The sequence below is a fragment of the Oryzias latipes genome, chromosome 21, assembly GCF_053564925.1.
Source record: "Oryzias latipes strain Hd-rR chromosome 21, Olatipes_Hd-rR_3.1".
Classification (NCBI taxonomy): domain Eukaryota; kingdom Metazoa; phylum Chordata; class Actinopteri; order Beloniformes; family Adrianichthyidae; genus Oryzias; species Oryzias latipes.
In genome coordinates, this window is record NC_136257.1 from 14,111,293 (window position 1) to 14,130,259 (window position 18,967).

At 43.4% G+C, this 18,967-nt stretch overlaps 1 protein-coding gene across 38 annotated transcripts in view; it reads right to left on the reverse strand.

The window, feature by feature from the left end:
- Window positions 1-1,098: 1,098 nt before the first annotated feature.
- caska (calcium/calmodulin-dependent serine protein kinase a) overlaps window positions 1,099-18,967 on the reverse strand; it is a 127,938-nt gene continuing 110,069 nt past the window's right edge. For 9 of the 38 annotated variants that reach the window (XM_023950893.2, XM_078939521.1, XM_023950892.2 and 6 more), the window contains 12 exons: window positions 18,314-18,399; window positions 16,996-17,064; window positions 12,568-12,636; window positions 11,903-11,938; window positions 10,095-10,136; window positions 8,197-8,393; window positions 7,080-7,195; window positions 4,442-4,522; window positions 4,279-4,359; window positions 4,004-4,206; window positions 3,844-3,927; window positions 1,099-2,072 (listed from right to left, as the gene is read on the reverse strand). In XM_023950893.2, coding sequence (XP_023806661.1) covers window positions 1,896-2,072; window positions 3,844-3,927; window positions 4,004-4,206; window positions 4,279-4,359; window positions 4,442-4,522; window positions 7,080-7,195; window positions 8,197-8,393; window positions 10,095-10,136; window positions 11,903-11,938; window positions 12,568-12,636; window positions 16,996-17,064; window positions 18,314-18,399 — 1,241 coding nt within the window. In that variant the 3' untranslated portion in view covers window positions 1,099-1,895. The remainder of the gene's footprint in view (window positions 2,073-3,843; window positions 3,928-4,003; window positions 4,207-4,278; window positions 4,360-4,441; window positions 4,523-7,079; window positions 7,196-8,196; window positions 8,394-10,094; window positions 10,137-11,902; window positions 11,939-12,567; window positions 12,637-16,995; window positions 17,065-18,313; window positions 18,400-18,967) is intronic. The other 29 variants (XM_023950899.2, XM_078939525.1, XM_023950896.2 and 26 more) reach the window with 7 other exon arrangements.

Below are 18,967 nucleotides of genomic sequence, written 5' to 3' on the forward strand. Positions count from 1 at the left end.
CCCCCTTGGATGACCCATTATCCTGATGCCACACCCTAATGCCCCCTTCTGGACGGGAAGGGCTCTGCAGCGCATTTGAAGGATGAGCCGTTCGTCCTCTGCAGTCGTTTTGGTGAAGGGACCTTCAAGGTGACGTAGCGGTTCATGATAGGGACACTGAAAGGTAAACTTTTGAAAGACAATAACTAATAATCAATAGTGTATTATAGTTGGGAAGTGAACCGCACAACACTGACCACTTTGGGGACTTCGCTGGTTTCCTGCAAAAACCATGACCTCGTCAGCAGAAGACCGGATGTCAGCGACTTGTGTCAAGTCCTCAAAGGGCCCCCTGGGCTGTGCTGCAGTGCCCCCTGTGGACTCAGCTGTTAATGCAGGCTGTGAGCACCAGGAGAACATCTGAACTTCAAAAATGAAGACCTTAAATTAGCTCCAGAAATAAACAATTCCTTTAGGTTGAACTGTCATGTGTTTACAGCACTGACTGTATATGAGAACTGGACTGAGTGAGTGTGATGTCACCCATAGAAAACGGCTTACTTCCAGCTCCAAGCACGCAATTCAGTCACCCCCCCCCCCCCACATACAACCGTTGCCATGTTGGAACCAGACATCAGTAACCAGTTTCTATGGGAACCACTCTCACCAATCAGAAGCGAGCTTATTGGAAGTCCACTTGAAAGCCGGCTCTGGAGGCATCCGATTGGCCAGTTTATAACTTGAATAACTAGAAGTACAGAAAAAAATAATAAGGATTCTCAAGACCATGTTAAAAAGGTATCTGAGTAAGAATGGTTACTCTGACCAACAGAATGGAACAGCTGATTATTTCTCTTTAGAAATCTATGGGATTTTGGCTTCTTGCAGCCAGCAGGTTCTTCCTGTTTAAAACACTGGGGGGAGGGGTCAGTTCACTTCTCATATACAGTCAGTGGTTTACATTAAAGCTGACCTCTGAGTTTCATTTTATTTTCATTTTGTGAAATGTTGTTGACCTGGAAAAAACACATTTTTGAGAACTGAAAGACCTCTGGACACCACATTTCTAAAATGCTTCAGTTAGATGAAGATCCTTTCCTTTAATTAACCAAAAAAGAAGAAAAAAAATCAAGACTTTATTAGAATGTTTCCTTACAAACACATCGGACACACATCCTTCTGTTCTTCCTATAAATCAGGTTTAGAAACGTCACTCAGACTGGAGGGATGTGCATAGGCGTTGAGTCAAGGTCCAGATCCATCACTGTTAGTTAGTTTGTGTCTTCCAAACGGCAGGAATGTTTGCTTTTTTGTTTGTTTCTTTTTTTCCTGTCATGTCACAGAGGGACACGGGGAACACCGACTCCACATGCATGACGACCTCATTCAAACCTCTAAAACACGGAGGGCTTCATTTAGGAGAAACAGTCCGTGGGAGGGGGGAGGACACAAACAGGAGCGATGGGAGGAAAGCAGCTCCGCACAGAACCAACAGAGGGGCGGCGAGGAGCCGACCACCTCGCCCACCAATGGGAGGCGTCGGCCGGGTGCTTGTGTGCTTTTTCCTCGGTTAGCTACAGCAATGACAGGGAGGGGGCACGGTACTGCCTCTTTAAAACCAACTGATGAAAAATGTCACCTCCTAGCTAGAACAGACAGGACAACAATCACGGTTTGTTTTCTCGGTTTTCCTTTTATCTTTTTTTTTTTTTTTTTTTTACAAGATCTCAACCGGGTCGGGCCAGTTCTGAGCTGGGTCTGAGCGGGACGTGTGCTCGGAGTTCTGGAGGGCTTCACGGAGGATCTTCAATCTCATGATTCTTTTTTTTGCTGGGAGAATGACCAGAGTTTTGTCTCAGTGCTGCTGCAGGAGGAAAGCTGGAGGCGCAGAGACCTGGAGCAGGAGGTGGAGGAGGTCAGTAGACCCAGGACACGGGGACCCACTGGCTGGTGGTGCTCACCGCGTCCATGGCCTCCTCCAGGTGTCTGATGGTCTCGTCGATCTCGTTGTTGATGATGGTCATGTCAAAGCAGTGAGCGTAGGTCTTCTGCAGGATCTCAGACTCCTTCTGCAGCCGCTGCAGTGACTCGTCCTGAGGAGGAGGAGCCAAAGAGAAGGTGAGAGAAACATCACCACAACATGTGGCTTTTACGCAGAGGAGGAGGAGGAGGCTGAGGGGGAACCAGAGGAGGCGCTACCTGCTATAACAGTACCAGGAGCCTATGGGCTTTATGAACGGAACTGTGTGACGGATTTCTGCTTAAACAGAAGACCGCTGAGTTACTTCTGCATATCGATTTCCCAAAAAACAGAAAACAAGTCTGTGTTTGAATTGATTTAGGTTTTTTCTCCTTGTGTATGTTAGTCACCAGAAGTGACTGAGCGGTCTTCAATCAAACGAGGAAGTAACGTGTGCATAAAGCCCATGGAGGTCCAGGACAGGATCTTAGTTCTGTTTTACTTACGGGCAGCGTTCGACACCACCGGGGCGTCTGAGAGGAGAGCCGAAGAAAAACAAAGACATGCAGCGTGCATAAATGAAGTGACAGAGACCGAAGTCATCAACATGCACGGAAAGTCATGGAGGAGCACTGACAACATGACATGGGACAAAAACAGAGACAATGGGTTTTAAAAACCCAAAATAAGAAACAATAACTTATGAGAATATAACAGGAATCATCAGAGCTCTGCTCAGACTGTATTTCTTTTTATTTTATCTTGTCCAAACAGCTGAGACAGCAGATCAGAGCTGAAGGCCTCTTGTGTTGGACAGATTTTACCGTTACAATAGGGGTTTATGGATCTTCAGACAAACAGAGTGTATTTTGTATAAACCCCTTTTGTGTTTGAGGCTAAGCTTTATTTCTAATGATTATATTAATATGCATTCCTTGTTGGACCGGACTGAAGAACGGAACAGAACAGAATACAGAGAGAGAGAGAGAGTGGGATGGTAGAGATAGGGGGTTAAGATGGGGGAGGCAGACGGGGTGCGGTCACGTGACATATAGTCCGCTTTTTGTGAGAAAAGCGGACTATGTGTTACGTAATGCGGCGCATCGCTTTTTGTGAGAAAAGCGATCCATATTGAAAAAAAAAACAAGAATTAAGGACTAAAACCTGGTTAATATGTATTGCTTTTGTAAGTGACCATGGTATAAGCGGGTTAATGGCCTTCGAAGTGTGCGTTTATTACTTTTTAACGCACGCCGTCCGACGCAAAGCGAAGTGCGTTAAAAAGTAATAAACGCACACTTCGAAGGCCATTTATCCTTACTTAACCTCTGCACACAGACAGGGGTATCAAAAATGCCAATATTTGTGCAAAAGTGAATAAGCTGGTGGGTTGAATGAAAGTGTGCTCACTCTGATCATCTTTTGATCTATTTTCAAAGCGTTTTAGACAAAATCCAAAAAATTAATAGCTGTATGAACATTGACTATGAAATTGCCTAAATTGGATTTGCGATCATAAATTTGCCTAATGGAAACGCAACAATTTGATCAAAAAATGCTCTCCCACTAACTTACAGCCCCTCACACCCCAACCTGGGGCTACCCAGCTGTCCAGTTTAGATCCAGATTCCAGCTCAGACCAGGAAAACAAACACGTTCATGGCAGAGAGTTTGTTTCTTTTTTGTCACAAACATGATCTTTTTCCTTCGTCTGCTCATGATTTACAACAATTTGAATCAAAAAATACTCAGAAATACAATTTGGAGTTAAATTTTCTTTCTCCACCTCCATCGTCAGAAAGAAGCCACAACATGTTAAAAACACCAAAAACAATCTTTTCAGCAGAGTGAGTCTTTAATTAAAGTATTAAGGTGTTGAGCATGTGACCCCACTGTATTCTTACCTCGCTGATGCCTGGTGTGATGGTGGGGGCTGCAATAAAAACCACATAGGGGGCAAACTCTGCTGTCCGCAGGACCTTCAGGGCCTGGTGGGTAAAGTACGGTCAGGATCGACGTTTCATTAGCATCCTCCCGGTAACCCCCCCCTGCCCCCCCACAGACCTGGGGCTCCACATCCAGGATGGCAACCAGCCCCTGCTGGTTAATCTTCCTGATGGTCTCCAGCCGCGTCCCGTACATGGCGTCTTCATGGCTGCCGTACTCCAGGTACTCGTTGTTGCTGATGTCCAGCATCATCTGGTCGTGGGAAACAAAGTAGTAGTTCTTCCCGTTCTCCTCGTCTTTCTTTGGAAGTCTGGTGGTGTCTGGGAGCGGAGACGAGAGAGTTAAGGCCGGGGCCGCCAGGCGGGGTGAGCACGCTCGGATGTGCGTCTTACGTGGAATGGGGTACGCAAATCTGTCGGGGTGTTTGGTGATGAGCGTGTTCTTGATGTGTCTTCTGCCCACTCCATGAGCGCCTGAACACAGATACACACACACACAGGTCACGGACCCACAAACCCCTCCGGGTCCCTGCGGGTCTCACTCGGCAGCACTCACCCAACAGAACCAGAGTTTTCCTCTTGAAGGCGGGAAGCTTCACCACCTCCTCGTATGTCACCAGATCTAATTGATCAAAAACTGCGGGGAAAAACAAGCAAACCGCCGTCAGAGGGAAAGAAAAGACAGAGAATCACCTACAATAGAAACTATGAGACTGAAGGTGAGAGGATTTAATGAGGGCCGGCTTCCTGCCGTCAGACCTTCTACCCTGTTTACCATCACAGATGGGAATGAGGATCTTTCTAGAACTCTGTTCTGTTATTTCACTGATAAACATGGAGATTAGACTGCAGTTTGCAGTCAGCTGGTCTCCAATGCAATAAAATCTGCTTATTTATGAAAAAAAAATGTGTTACAAGGAAAACAATTCTAAAATCTGATAAAGTTTGCTCCCCTAATCTCTCCTCTCTTCTCTTATCATTTGCAGCTGCTTTTCTCATCTACCGATTATTTAGAGGTTGGGAGTTTTCCTGAGAGGTCAGGGGGGTCAGCCTGTTGTAGGCACTGCAGAAGGTCTGTGAAAGAGGAGCTCGAGCAGACGGGGATACACAACACCTGAACCCTTCTGGCTTCTTCTGCTTCACACTGACTGTAAATGAGAACTGGAGCTTTTTTGACAAACATGTTCTTTGTAATCCTCTTTTTTTAAATGATATTTATTCTGTAGAGCAAGCTATTCAAGTTATAAACTGACCAATCAGATGGCGCGAATAAAGTATGTGGTCTCACGTTCAACGTTCAAAGCGTTTGAGCGACATATTCTCTTGAGTCCGCTTTTAAAATGGTGATTGGTTGCCATAGAAACGAGGACTCAGCCTGAACGTGATTAATCACTGCTCGGTGATGATTTCTCGCTCCAACATGGCGGTGTCCATCCCTAAAAAATGGTGACTGAATTGCCTTCATTTGGTGACGTCACACTCAGTCCAGTTCTTAGATACAGTCAATGGACCAGACTCACTAGCATGACAGGCTGCAGTGAAGCACAAAACCATTTTGGCCTCTCTAATGAACTCTCTATGTCGGCAAAACTGTACGAGAAACAGAAAAAAAATAACCAAACCACAGAAAGGAGAAGGTAGAATGATCTCAAACTGGTTTCCAGACAGTAAACATGTAGAATCAGTTCAGATCACAACGTTTCAGGCACTCAGACTGATCCATGAGGCTTCACTCTTTTGTTCCCACTTCCTGTTGTTGCACAGGAACAGGAAGCAGCGTGAAACTGCAGGTCTCATCCACACACACACAGGCACTGGTTGTTACTTACATGCACAGAGGCCGTTCAGCAGGGGGAGCAAGAGAGATGGGGGGGGGGGGGGGGGGGGGGGGCAATAACATTGTTTGGTTACAACAGCACAATTTCAGAGACGGCAACAAACAGCAGCTGTGTGGCTTTGGAGGCAGACAACATGATGCTGTTGTTGTGGTGGTGGGGATAAGGGGTGTCACCAACACCACCTATCAGACAAAACTCAGGGCGGCAAGCCACACAAATATTTATTTCCTGGGAATTTGACCCTCCTAACCAAACAGAACCACAGCAACATTGAAGCGTGGTGTGTGCCCTACCTGCTGGCAACTTGTGTTTCCCAAAGTCCAGATCAGTCAGATTATCCTGAACAAACAGGCCTGTTTCGGCTTCAGTCAAAAAATAAAACCAATTTGAAGTAATTTGGTAATTTGATTAAAAAATTCCAAGGAAATAACGGGAAAACCTACAGATATTAATTGGGATAAAAATGTTTGTCACATAAATGATTTGGTTTTAACCGATGAATGGTTCTTCATCTGCTGCTGAGAAACCTTCTGCATTACACGCAAACAGTTCCACTGTCAGATGACAGCTGGCTGTCCTCCACTTTAGAAAAAAGCCGCAACAATCGACAAAATATTTATCTTGGTTGGTTTCTATGCAGCAGCACCAAAGGGTGTATTCTCCACCAATGTCCTGTTCGACCTTTCCACCATTCTGCTATTGAAGTTTGTGGTCTGCAGAACAAACCCTGGAGGAGGACAGAACCTTTCCTTCACGTCGATGAGGCTCGCAGACGGGCCTTTCAACCAAGCCTGCTTTCAATCAAAGCATGCAGAGCTTTACAGACAGATGAATGACTTCTATTAAGCTTACAGCACACAGCGAAAGCTGAATTTCCTAAATTACAGTGAAGGAAATACATTTTCGATGTCTTGCTGATTTTGAAGGTTTTCCCCCCTTAAGAAGAAATTGACAGTCAGTAATTTGCCTCCTCTCCTCTATTGGAGAAGAAAATGTTACTTTTATTAGCGGGCAAACCTTCAAAATCAGTAATGATGCGGCTTGAAGTCCAGAAGCTTCTCTGACAGCTTTTGTTTCTGTGGTTAACAGTGACCGTCTCTTCAAAAACACAGATAATGTCATAGAATTAGGTCTGAGAAGCCGCCATGAGCTGACTCCATCCACGAGGGCTGCCGCTCTGCTCTGGTTTCTGCTTCACATGCAAACCTTCCTGTCAGTCCTGGCTGAGGCGCTGGGACTCATGCTCCGCCCACACAGACACACACATGCTTATGCCTGCTCACACACGTGAAGCGTTGGAACACGCGACTGCAGCCTGTGCAGCGTGTTCTCTGAACCTGCAGGTGAAGCGCGTACCTGCATTGTGCTTTGCCAAATACTTGTCCTTGTACTGCTTCTTCTTCTTGCCAAACCAGGTGCAGCTGGCTTGCTGCTCCTGCTTGGTCTTCTCCATGGCCATGCAGGCCACTCGCCTGTCAAACACACAACACAAACACGTTCAGCTGCTTTTTCTCACACTCAACCTTTGAGATCTTATCCATGTTCTAAGTTTACCTCCTGCGATTTGGGCGTTTTTCAGTTTTCACCATTTTGAAACTTTAAAATCATAACAGCTTTTCCAGATGTGACGATTTCCGCTTTTAACATCAAATCAGGAGCTGCATAATACGCGCATACTCCGCCCCTGTCTTGACGCCAAGCGAATTCGCTGCTGGATGCTTGTAGAAAAACGTGTTCATAGACCTGACGCTCCCGCTGCGTGTGGGAGGAGCAAACCGTTTAGCCTCATGGCTACATGAGAGCATTGACTGTATTTCTCATGTTTAATGTAGACACTCATGATGTTGGGAGATCAGGTTTATTTATTTTGATGAGTTCTACAAAAGCGACAGTAATCACGCCTCCACGTCTGAGCTGTTCATCAGATCATTCAGAGACTCTCCCGGTACGGTGAGCTTCGCCATCCACTGCATCTACTGCTGAACGAAGGCGCTTTCTGTCTCTCTGTGACCCAGTTTATTGACTCGCTGTCTCGCATTAGTCAAAGAAGGAAATAATTAAAAAAAAGAACAAAATAAGAGGATCTTTTTATCATTGTCTTGTTGCAATTAAGAAAAATATCAAAGTTCAGGAGGAGAATGCTCAGCTTCTCCTGTTGGTTTTGGATCCACCCGCTGATCATGCCATCAATATGTCACGGGCCAAAGTCAAATTCCTTAATGGCTGATGCCACATATCTTCTTCCTCAAAGTTCGGTGCGCCTGAATCAAGCTGCTGCCATACCGCTGTGCCGCACTCGAGGCTCGTGGATTAGTCTGAGGGCCTGAAACGTTATGATCTGAACTGATTTGACATGTTTACTGTCTGGACAAACATCTTAGAGTCAGTGCGGCCGTGTAGACGTTTCTTTGTTGATGCTTGTTACATGTTTGTTTTTCTCTCCACCAACCCTCTGTGCGTTTGCTCCACCCACCATTCTTGCAGCTCTGGCGACGGGATGAGGCCCGCCGTGCCGTTCTTGGTGTTTTCCAGCTTTCCCTGCCACCAGTTGTGGTCGTCCTTGGAGATGATCTGGATGATGTCCCCCACGCGAAAACGAACGCCCGCCTCCTTGCAGGGGATGAGTTCATCCTTGGAGGGGTCATACTCGAACTGGGCTCTCACGTAGATCTGTGTTGACAAAGAAAACTGGAACTGAGACGGCAGTAGAGGGCGTCTAAAACAGTGTTTTTCAACAGGTGTGTCGAGGGAAATGACCGATTTTTACTGATCTAAAAACATTTCCCATCTCCAGGATCTCCGCTCTGTGTTCATTTAAACAGGTCCTCTTAAAACACTGAGTAGTTAGAAATATGAAAGATCATAAAATACTTTTTTCTTTGGGTTTATTTGTTTCTGTTAAAAATACTTTGATAAGAATGACAGTACTGTGATTTAGCTGCAGCTTCAGCTCTTTTTGGAAAAGTCCCGCCCCTTTAACTGTCTCCACCAATCATTCTTGGACGCCTAATCATACGTCATCAGTCTGACCAATCACAAGTGGTTAAAGTCTTCACTTCCTTGCTCTGAGTTAGCTGATAAAGTCTCTCAGTTCCAACAAAATACAAGCTAAAGCTCGTCTTTAGCAGTGTAGCTTTCCACAGAATCCGGTGTCAGACCGTGAACAAGTGAACAAAACAATGAAGCTCAGATACGTGAGTCTGTCTGGCATCGGCGTCAGTTTTTGCACTACATCTCCCATAATTCATTGGGTCCAAGTGACAGCACATCTGAGCTACAATGAGTCTTCCCTGTTAAAGGTCTTGAAACCACAATGAATAAACACATCAAACAGTTTTTAAATCTTCTTGATGAAATCAGAGGTCAACAGTTTAGTTCTCCTTCAAGGTTTGTGTTTATTAACAGCCAAAAATCCCAAAGTTTGGTCCAAGTCATCTTTCTAACTCAAACACTTTTCTAATAAGGTCTGGATTGAAGGACAAATTCAGTTTCAGACTTCTAAAGTTAAGGTTGAATAGAAAAAATAACATTCAAGAATCAGGATTAATGTGAAGTGGCCAACAGACACATTTAAACTAAACTGAAACAATTTATTCACCTAAAAAGAAATAAAAGATTTTTGTTAAAGTTTTTAAAGACTTCATCTTTGTTTAAGACAAGAGAAAAACTAATAAAACTTCCAAAGCAACACTTTTTGTGTAGCTACAGTAAACATAAATATAATGCTAGTCTTTTTGTGTAAAGTTTATCAAACATATTGTGATCATACAATTGTTTACTGTTGCTTTTACACAGACATTTGAAAAGTAAAATATTTCTAAAAAAAATCCCTATTTTGAAGTATATAATTGGTTTTTGGTAAGGTTACATAAAATTGCATATTAATAAACTGGAGGGAAAAAAACATCAGGGTAAAATTTCATATAATTTAGTTTAAAATCATTACTGAAAAACTATCTCAACTTTGAGAAAAAACATCTGCAACTTCCAGCTTTTTCTGCCTCAAATATTACAACAAAAGCCTGTGAGATCATGGAGGGACTGGACATCAATACAGACTATAGACTTTCTCCTTCTTTTAAAAATATTTTTGGATGCTTGTGTGGTTGGTGGGATTTTTGACGAGGAAAAAGTGTATCTTGGCTCAATAAAGTTGAAAAACACTGTCCTAGAAGATGTGATTTTTTTTGAGCGGGGGGCTACTTGTTTCTGGTTTACTGATCTGCAGTGAGATCGACCCAAACACAGACAGGGTACAGGTTCTATCAACAATAACAGGTAATAACAGCACAGGTATTGTTGTGCAGGTTTGGAGGTAAGTCACTATTCTCAGGGGGGAATGGTGTGGGGTGGGGGTGGGGGCATTCTTACCTTAACTGACATTTTGTCCTTGATTGGAGTTCTGGATACAATCTAGGATGTAAAAGCATCATACACATCATGCAGCAGAACGACGGTCTAATGTCTGAACTGCAGCGTGGCGGGGTGGAGGGGTTTACAAGGATTTCAGTGATTCAAGTCTGCTGCCCCCTGCTGGCCATGTCTATAACTCCTTATTTAAAATTGAATGAGATGCAATTACCAAGTGGAGGATGTTGGGAGGGGTGGCATGAGGGGGTTGGAAATACTATACACTGACATTAATTTAGTTTCCTTACATGCATCAACTTCTGAAACTAGACTGTAAATATTTTACTGCAGATCAGTTAGAAGATTACCAATGCCTGTGCTGTTATTACTTGACATGGGAGGAAAGAAATTTGGATGAGGTGCAGGTTCATTACATGTGATCTGTTGTTATAATGTTAATTAAACAAAGGAAGGAATAGCAGGGTATAAAATTGGATATTTTTCATGAAATATAAAGAGAGATGGATCTAGCTTAAAAGTAAGCTTTTATTATTTTAGACATATAAAAGAGACTGATAATCATAAGAACGTCACAAGAAATCTAACATTAGGACTGAATTTTGCTGATGATCAATGGGTCGTCTTCGTGGTTGTGCTGCTGCTATAACTGCTGTCATCCTGACATGTTTCCCCCTAAACCAATCCAACATTTTCTTTAGAAAAAGAACAGTTTGGATTTGGACGTTTGGCTGCTACACAAATGTCTGAAGCTATGGCAGAATTACCTCACCACACCCTAGCCCAGGGGTGTCAAAGTCCAGGCCTCCAGGGCCAGCGTCCTGCATGTTTTCCAACCATCCTACCATTGAAGCTCCGTATTGGCTAAACACAGCTGATCCAGGTAGTTAACAGCAGATTAAGCAGGGTTTTCTGGAAAACTAGCAGGAGGCCGGCCCTCGAGGCCTGGATTTGGGGACCTCTGTCCTAACAGGATATATAGTGTGGGACCATCCAGTGCCCTGGACTTTAAAGCATTTGGACACATGAAAACTATTAATGAATCCACTGTGTTCTGATGATGAAAACTTGGATGATTAAAAAAAAAATCCATTTTAAAACATAATTTTTCAATGAAAAATTGGTAAAACACAATGCATTGTGGTCTATATTTGTAAATCTAGTGAGTGGATGCAATGGTTTTGCGCACTGGGAGGAGTCCTGGAACTCACAGAACCTGATGCTCTTTGCACATTAAGCAGCTAAGAAAGCCTGTGTAAAACTACGGCCAGGACAGTTTTTCAATGTACTAGCTTCACTTCCATTTTTTCTAACAATCTCTACATACCAGTACTGGAAATTAAGCTCAAATCCTTTGCATAAAAACAACCTTTTCTGCATATATTTGTTGAGTTTTGTTAAGCATGGAAGAGGGTAGGATGAAGGGAGGGATGCGTCTTTCCCACTGACTGTATATGATAACTGGACTGAATGGGTGGAATGTCACCCAAAGAAAATGGAGATGGTCTGTTTACAGTATTTGATCAAAAATAATCGTGGTTAGAAAACTCAATTTTCAACAAGTGAATGTGAGATAAAGAAGTTTCAAACAGCACAATTTTTAAAGGCTCAGATATCAATATTGAATTCAATGCTTTTAAAAAGTTTTAAGACCCGTGTGAACCCTGTTTGATTCTCTATAGAAGTCTCTGGGATTTTGGCTTTTGGAGCCAGGGGGTCGGAATACCAGCGGGGGAGGGGGGCCTCAGTCCAGTTCCCATTTAAAGTCAGTGGTGGACAGAATGACAGAGAGAGTCATTGAAGTAGATTACCTGTCGACCATGGGGCTGGATGGTGGAAGGCAGGTCCTGTGGAGTGATCATTTTTTTTCAGAAAGACAGAATCCGTCAGATACAGACATTAAAAGGCAGACTGACACAGAGGACACACAGAGGACATGCATGCTCAATGGTCTGCATCTCCTGACAGAAGTGAGGAGGACGATAGAGGAGAAACAATCAACTCTTCCTAGTGAGAAGCAAACAAGCAGGCAGAGAGCAGTCCAGGCAGCTGCAGAGACTAGACTGCAGCGTCTGCAGGGAGCCCGAATGAGGAAACAGCAATCTGCAGAGCCGGAGAGGTCGGACCTTTCAGGGCCCAGTTCTACAGCCAGCAGCGAGACGCAGCATGCAGCAGGCTCTCTGTAGCACACCAATTTGTTAACTTAGATATCGAACTCGAGGGTGTGTGTCTCAAATAGAGGACTAGGGGGGTCAAGACTTGGAAGCAACATCAGGACCCGGCTGGAGCTTCTCCTCCTGAGAGCGACTCAGAGTGAGACACGAACAGAAGCGAGGACGTTTACAGATGTATGTGGAGGACGCGCGGGGCGCCATGGATGACACGCAACGGAGGGGTTGGTGGCGGTGGGGGGTACAGGTGGGAGTGGGGGTTTCATAGTTAGTGGGAGGGGGGGGCTCTAAAGATGGGTCCTTACCAAGATAGAACTGTTAATGCTGGAATGGCCATTGGCAGGGGACTGCCTGGATGTGGTGGGGGACTCTTTCTGAAATAAGACACACAAGTCAGCAACACACACACACACACTAGGCAGCAGGTAAGAGTTTATAAGAGGAGCGCCATTGTGCCAACGTCATGAAATGCTTCAAGAAGAGGCCTCGGACTTGCAGGGCCTTATGTCACCACAAGGAGGCACCAGACAGATGAGCAGCACAGACCATGAGGTCCGGATGGTGGGAATGGAGGAGTTTAACAGACAAATGGACTAAAGAGAAAAGTTGTTTCAAAGTCTAAACTTGTTCCAGCATTAAGCAACTTTATTTATTTTTTAAAGCATTTTTAGCTTCCATCATTGTCATCCAGCTTCTGTTGTCTTGAATTCTCAATTTCCTTAGGCCCCTCCCACGCCACCAGGAGAGGAAGATGACCTTCCAGCTTTTAAGATTCAAATATGGACAACGACAACACACATGATCAAGAGGAAATTACTGATTTTTTTTAGACCCTTTGAATACAAACAGATTCAGAGAGAGAACATGTTTTCAGGCCAATTTGGGACCAAAACTGCTTTTCCTAATGAGGCAGAGAAAGTACTGAGACTTCACGCAGATTAAGATGCAGATCTTAATGTTCATGTTTACACAGCTGAGTGACAAATATCCTGTTTTCCTTTTTAAATGAATGCAGTGTGAAGGCAGCTCTGCTGGGTGTCTGGAGGCGGAAGCGTAAACCGCTTCCCATGAGTCTCTACTTCTAGCAGAGAACGAATCAAATGCTTGAAGCCTGATCTGTCCAGTTTTCTAAATGTATCTAGTTACAAAACAGATACTTTTATCTTCTTTCACAGATAGAAGCTGTGAAAATCCACATACAGACCCTTTTCAAAAAAGGAGATGTTATGAAAAAGGGTATTCATTTCCATAATTTCCTTCAAAAAATGCAACTTTCATAGAAAATTAGGGTCGACTGTTTAGTTGATTTCAAGTATTTGTTTATTTTTTCATAAAATAGGGTTCCAACTCATAAAACCCATGAAAGGATTTTAAAAAAAGCAGAAAACAGTCAAAAACTCACTATTTACTTCTGAGTTTAAACAAAAAGATAAAGACAGACATTATGATCACATCCAATCAATCAAAATAAATGATATATCCATCTTCAATAGTACAGACAGAGAGCATGTCCTGCTGGAAAATCTGCATCTCCATCCAGATCCTCAGCAGGAGGAATCCTGAAGTCCTCCAGAACATTCTGCTAGACTGTTGCAGTGATTTTGGATTGAAGAACGTAGAGTTTACCAACACCAGTGCTGGACATTGCAGCCCAAATCATGACTGACTGTGGAGATTTCATTCTGGATCTTCAGCAGTTTGGGTTCTGCTCCTCACCAACCTTCCTCCAAACCCTCGGACCTTGATTCCCAAATGAAAGGCACACTTTCTTTTCACCAGAACCAGGACCTTGGATCACCCTCCAACGGTCCAGTCCTTCTTTTCCTTGGTCGAGTTGAGACGTTTCCTCCGTTGGCCCTGGCTTAGAAGTGTCTGGACCCGAGAACCCGACAGTTGTAGCCCATCTCCTGAATGTGTCTGAATGTTGTGGTTTTTGAAGCTGTTCCTCCACCTCCTTCTACTCTTTCTGGATGTCTGCAGGTTCTGGAATCTTTTGATAATCCGCTGAAGCCCACAGTCGTGTCTTTTGCTGCCCTTTCTTCTCCTGCCACATTTCCTCCTTCCATTAGACTTTACTTTGATCTGCTTGGACACAGTCTGTGAACAGTCAGCCTCCTTAGCTTGGAACTATGGCGGCTTATGCAGACTATGGAGGGGATCAATGATGGTCTTCTGGCTTGTTGTCAAGTCTTCCCCATTATGAACCAAACTGAGACAATGTAATGTCATCTGGGGAATCTGTGCAGGTGCTTTGAGTTTAGTAGATAAGTTGGTGAAACTCAGTTGAAAACATTCATGTCCTGCAGAATTTAGGCAGATTTCTCATTAATTTTATACTTTGAAATCCTGTTTCTGTGGGTTTTATTTGATAGATCCTCAATTTACAGTGGCTTGCGAAAGTATTCGGCCCCCTTGAACTTTTTGACCATTTGCCACATTTCAGGCTGCAAACATAAAGATATAAAACTGTTTTTTGTTGTGAAGAATCAACAACAAGTGTCATGATCATGAAGTGGAACAAAATTTATTAGATAATTCAAACTTTTCTAACAAATAAAAAAAGTGAAAAATTATGTGTGCAAAATTAGTTTAAGTTAATACTTTGTAGTTCCCCTTTTCTGTGATTACAGCTGGAAGTTGTTTGGGGTTTGTCTCTATCAGTTTTGCACATGGAGAAACGGACATTTTAGCCCATTCCTCCTGAAAAACAGCTGGACCTCAGTGAGGTTGGATGGAGAGCATTTGTGAACAGCAGTTTCCAGTTCTTTCCACAGATTCTTGATTGGATTCAGGTCTGGACTTTGACTTGGCCACTCTAACACCTAGATATGTTTATTTGTGAACCGTTCCATTGTAGGTTTTGCTTTATTTTTTGGATCATTGTCTTGTTGGAGGACAAATCTCCGTCCCAGTCTCAGGTCTTTAGCAGACTCCGTCAGGTTTTCTTCCTGAATGGTCCTGTATTTGGCTCCATCCATCTTCCCATCAATTCTAACCATCCTCCCTGTCCCTGCTGAAGAAAAGTCGGCCCAAACCATGATGCTGCCACCACCATGTTTGACAGTGGGGATGGTGCGCTCAGGGCGATAAGCTTTGTTGCTTTTTACGCCAAACATCACGTTTTGTTTTTACCAAAAAGGTACATTTTGGTTTCATCTGACCAGAGCACCTTCTTCCACATGTTTGGTGTGTCCCCCAGGCGGCTTGTGACAAACTTTAAACAACACTTTTCATGGATATCTTTAAGAAATTGATTTCTTCTTGTCACTCTTCCATAAAGGCCAGATTTGTGCAGTAAACGACTGATTGTTGTCCTATGGAAAGGCTCTCCAACTTCAGCTGTAGATCTCTGCACTTCATCCAGAGTGATCATGGGCCTCTTGGCTGCATCTCTGATCAGTCTTCTTCTTGTTTGAGCCAAACGTTTAGACGGACGGCCGGGTCTTTGCAGATTTGCAGTGGTCTGATCCTCCTTCCATTTCAACATTATTGCTTACACAGTGCTCCTTGGGATGTTTAAAGCTTGAGAAATGAATCACCCCAATAGAACACAGGGGTTCCTGTCTGATATTCCCCATCAGTTACACAAGAACAGAGAAGGAAGAAACCAAACGCTCTCAGATTCACAAATGTCAAGATCAGTGAAGATGATGACTCAAACAGCCTACTGAGTTAACCTTCACTCATTACCATGACGACGCGCAGCAGATGAAATCCTTTATGTGACAGAAAACAGCTGTGCTGTCATGCTGCCATTTACCTGACTGATGACAGAGACGGCAGAGGCATGACAAACATCTTAATACACGCTACCATCCAGCCAGCCTCTAACTTTGACAGAGTCACTGACAGGTGATAACGTTTTAGGGAACTTTTGGAACACAGAAGTTACAAGAAGACATAAAACTCTCCCATGAATTTAGCCAGATAAGTGACCTAAGAAAACTGCTGGTGGGCACCAAACAAGCTGTTTGGTGCCATTCAGTCCATGAGGTCAAACCTGACATTCAGTGCGATGGATACCTGCTTTTGTTACTTAAAAGAAAGCAAGAAGCTTCCAGATTCTTTCAAATATGCTCTGGCTGTGGAACACATAAAAACCTCATGTTAAAAGGCGTTAAAATGTACGACCCGTCCTAACGAAGGAGATCCTTACAGAGCAGGTCAGGGTTGGTCCTGTCCATGCTTATAAACTAATTGTTATTATTATAATGATGTTTTCATTCATCATCATTAGGAAAAACTGTCTGGGACGTGTCATAAAAACAGCTGCCAGATCAGGACTCTCCTGACCCTTCACTTCTGGGGAGAGATTACAACCGCTGGGTCGAAGAGGACCCGTGTCGCTGCAAAGCCCTGTTAATGTGGCAGACTGCTATCCTGTCTTCTATATTTATGTGTGTGTGTGTGTGCAGGTGGTCTGTAAACAACTGCAGGGCGGGATCACACAGAGAGGCGTGGCCTATCAACGGAGGAGAAGAATGGGGATGAGGCAAGTTCTCGTATCTTTGTTGTGAAATTGGTGTGCTGAATATCACACCCAGCCACAGCCAAACCAAAACACACACCATGAACACAACAACATCCTAGGGTTACACACACTCGCCAAGTTAAAAGGCCAACAGTTAGTACCCAGATCAGAAGCTCGTCTTCAGCAGAAATGAGGAGGAAGAGCAGTAGGAGGAAGAGGAGGAGGAGGAGGAGGAGGAGGAGGAGGAGGAGGGGGGTGTTACCTCACATGAAGAGCCGTGCATTTGGTAACTTGGTACTATTTTGAACGTGATGCTGCCTCGCATCTCCCTCTGTGGAGAAACACACACAGTTTGTGGTCTTAGGCAACTCAAAAACAGCAACATAAACACAGAAACACTGTAGAAACAACGACACACACACACATATACAAGCACACAATACATTCGGAAAGACAAAGAAATGACATCTGAAATGAAGTTTTGAAGGTTGATACTGCAGTGAAGCCTTATGTATGTAAAGGTCTAACCAGTATGTGTCACAAGCAAACACTAAACTGTACAGCCTGATGTCAGGTGCTTTCAGATCATTGACTATATATGAGAACTGGACTGAGCGGCCCCTCCCCCAAGCATTTCATACCTGAAGTACCTGCTGGCTCCAAGAAACCAAAAACCCATAGATCTCTCTAAAGAAATAAACAGCTATCATTCTTTTGGTCAGAATAACCGCTCTTGCTCCTTTTATTTTTTAACAGGTTCTTGATAATCTTCATTTTGTTCATGATATTTTTTCTGTAGTTCAAGTTATTCAAGTTTATAAACCAATCAGATTCCTCAGTAAAAGTATGTGGTCTGACGTACAAAACGTCTGACAGTTTCTCCTGAGCCTGCTTTCAAGTAGTAGACGTGTGGACTTCCAACAAGCTCACTCCTTATTGACTCAAACCAACTGGGACCAATCACTTCTTCATACAGGCATCGTCTGGCTCCAACATGGCAGTGTCAAGCGTCGACACTCACTCAGTCGAGTTCTCATATGGTCAATGGGTCTCGGTTAAAGCGGGGAGTTGTTTTTTACAGTCTGGTCCTACCAGACGTTTCTTCCTATCTTTATAGAGCATTCAGCATGATCAGTTTAATCTGTTGGTCTTTACTAAAGGTCATTACTGAAATACAACAGGAACTGTTTGGTCTGGTCAGAATGATTTTGGCCTGACTGGACTATAAAAACCTTGAACTGAATGATATCATTGGTAGATTATTATTAACCCTTAATTTAACCAGGATATTCCTACTGAGATTAAAAACCTCTTTTGCAAGGGAGTCCTAAATGTAGTTTTTCTTCTGCTTTAGTGTTTTTCTTCAGTTAGTGCTTTGATTTGACATCGCTGTGAATTGGACAAACTCAAATGGAACTTTGATGCCTCCTTTTAAAAGGCTTATAGTCTAGATCCTCACAATTAGAACACACTAAAAACCAGAGAAGATCAGAGTAAGGAAAGTATTCTGCATGAAGATTCATGGGAAGATGTAGTGCTGATGGGGATCCATCTGTCTGTAAGGTCACAGGGGGACTCACCAGCATCTTCTGCAGCTGCTCCACAGTCTGGTTGAACACACTGATGCCGTTGATTTCCCTGATCTCATCTCCGACGTGCAGCGTTCCTGCAAAAACAAGAGAAGAGGTAGGGAAGACGGGGACGGTGGTGAAACCTCCAAACCATCTGTGCATTTCATCCGCCTTTGTTCCTAATTTTCCATCCACAGCAGAGAAAACAGCAGTCTGTATCTGAAGTGGCTTTTTAATTACCGCAGGATAAACGAAGTCAGGGTTAATTAACAGGATGTCGCTACAACAAAGAATCCGAAACAAAGAAGCTGCCACTGTGATGTAAAACAAAAACAAAAAAAGAGGGAAAAAAGTAGGGGTGTGCATTGGCAAGAGTCTGGCGATACGATAAGTATCCCAATATTGTGCCGGAACACATTTGTTCTCTCTTTTTTAAAAAAAAATTATGACTTAGGAAAAACTCTACTTGAATTTCAATGCATCTTTCATTGTAATAAAATTGTCAAATTCAGTTTAGTTAAAAATCAAAATGTTAAGCAATGCAACTGTATCACATATATAAGTTGCTCTTACCCAGGCAACTCATAGTGCTTTTATTTTGGTAACCTAAAATATAGAAAGGGAACAGTCAGCCTTATCTGATTTCCACCACAAAATATATTT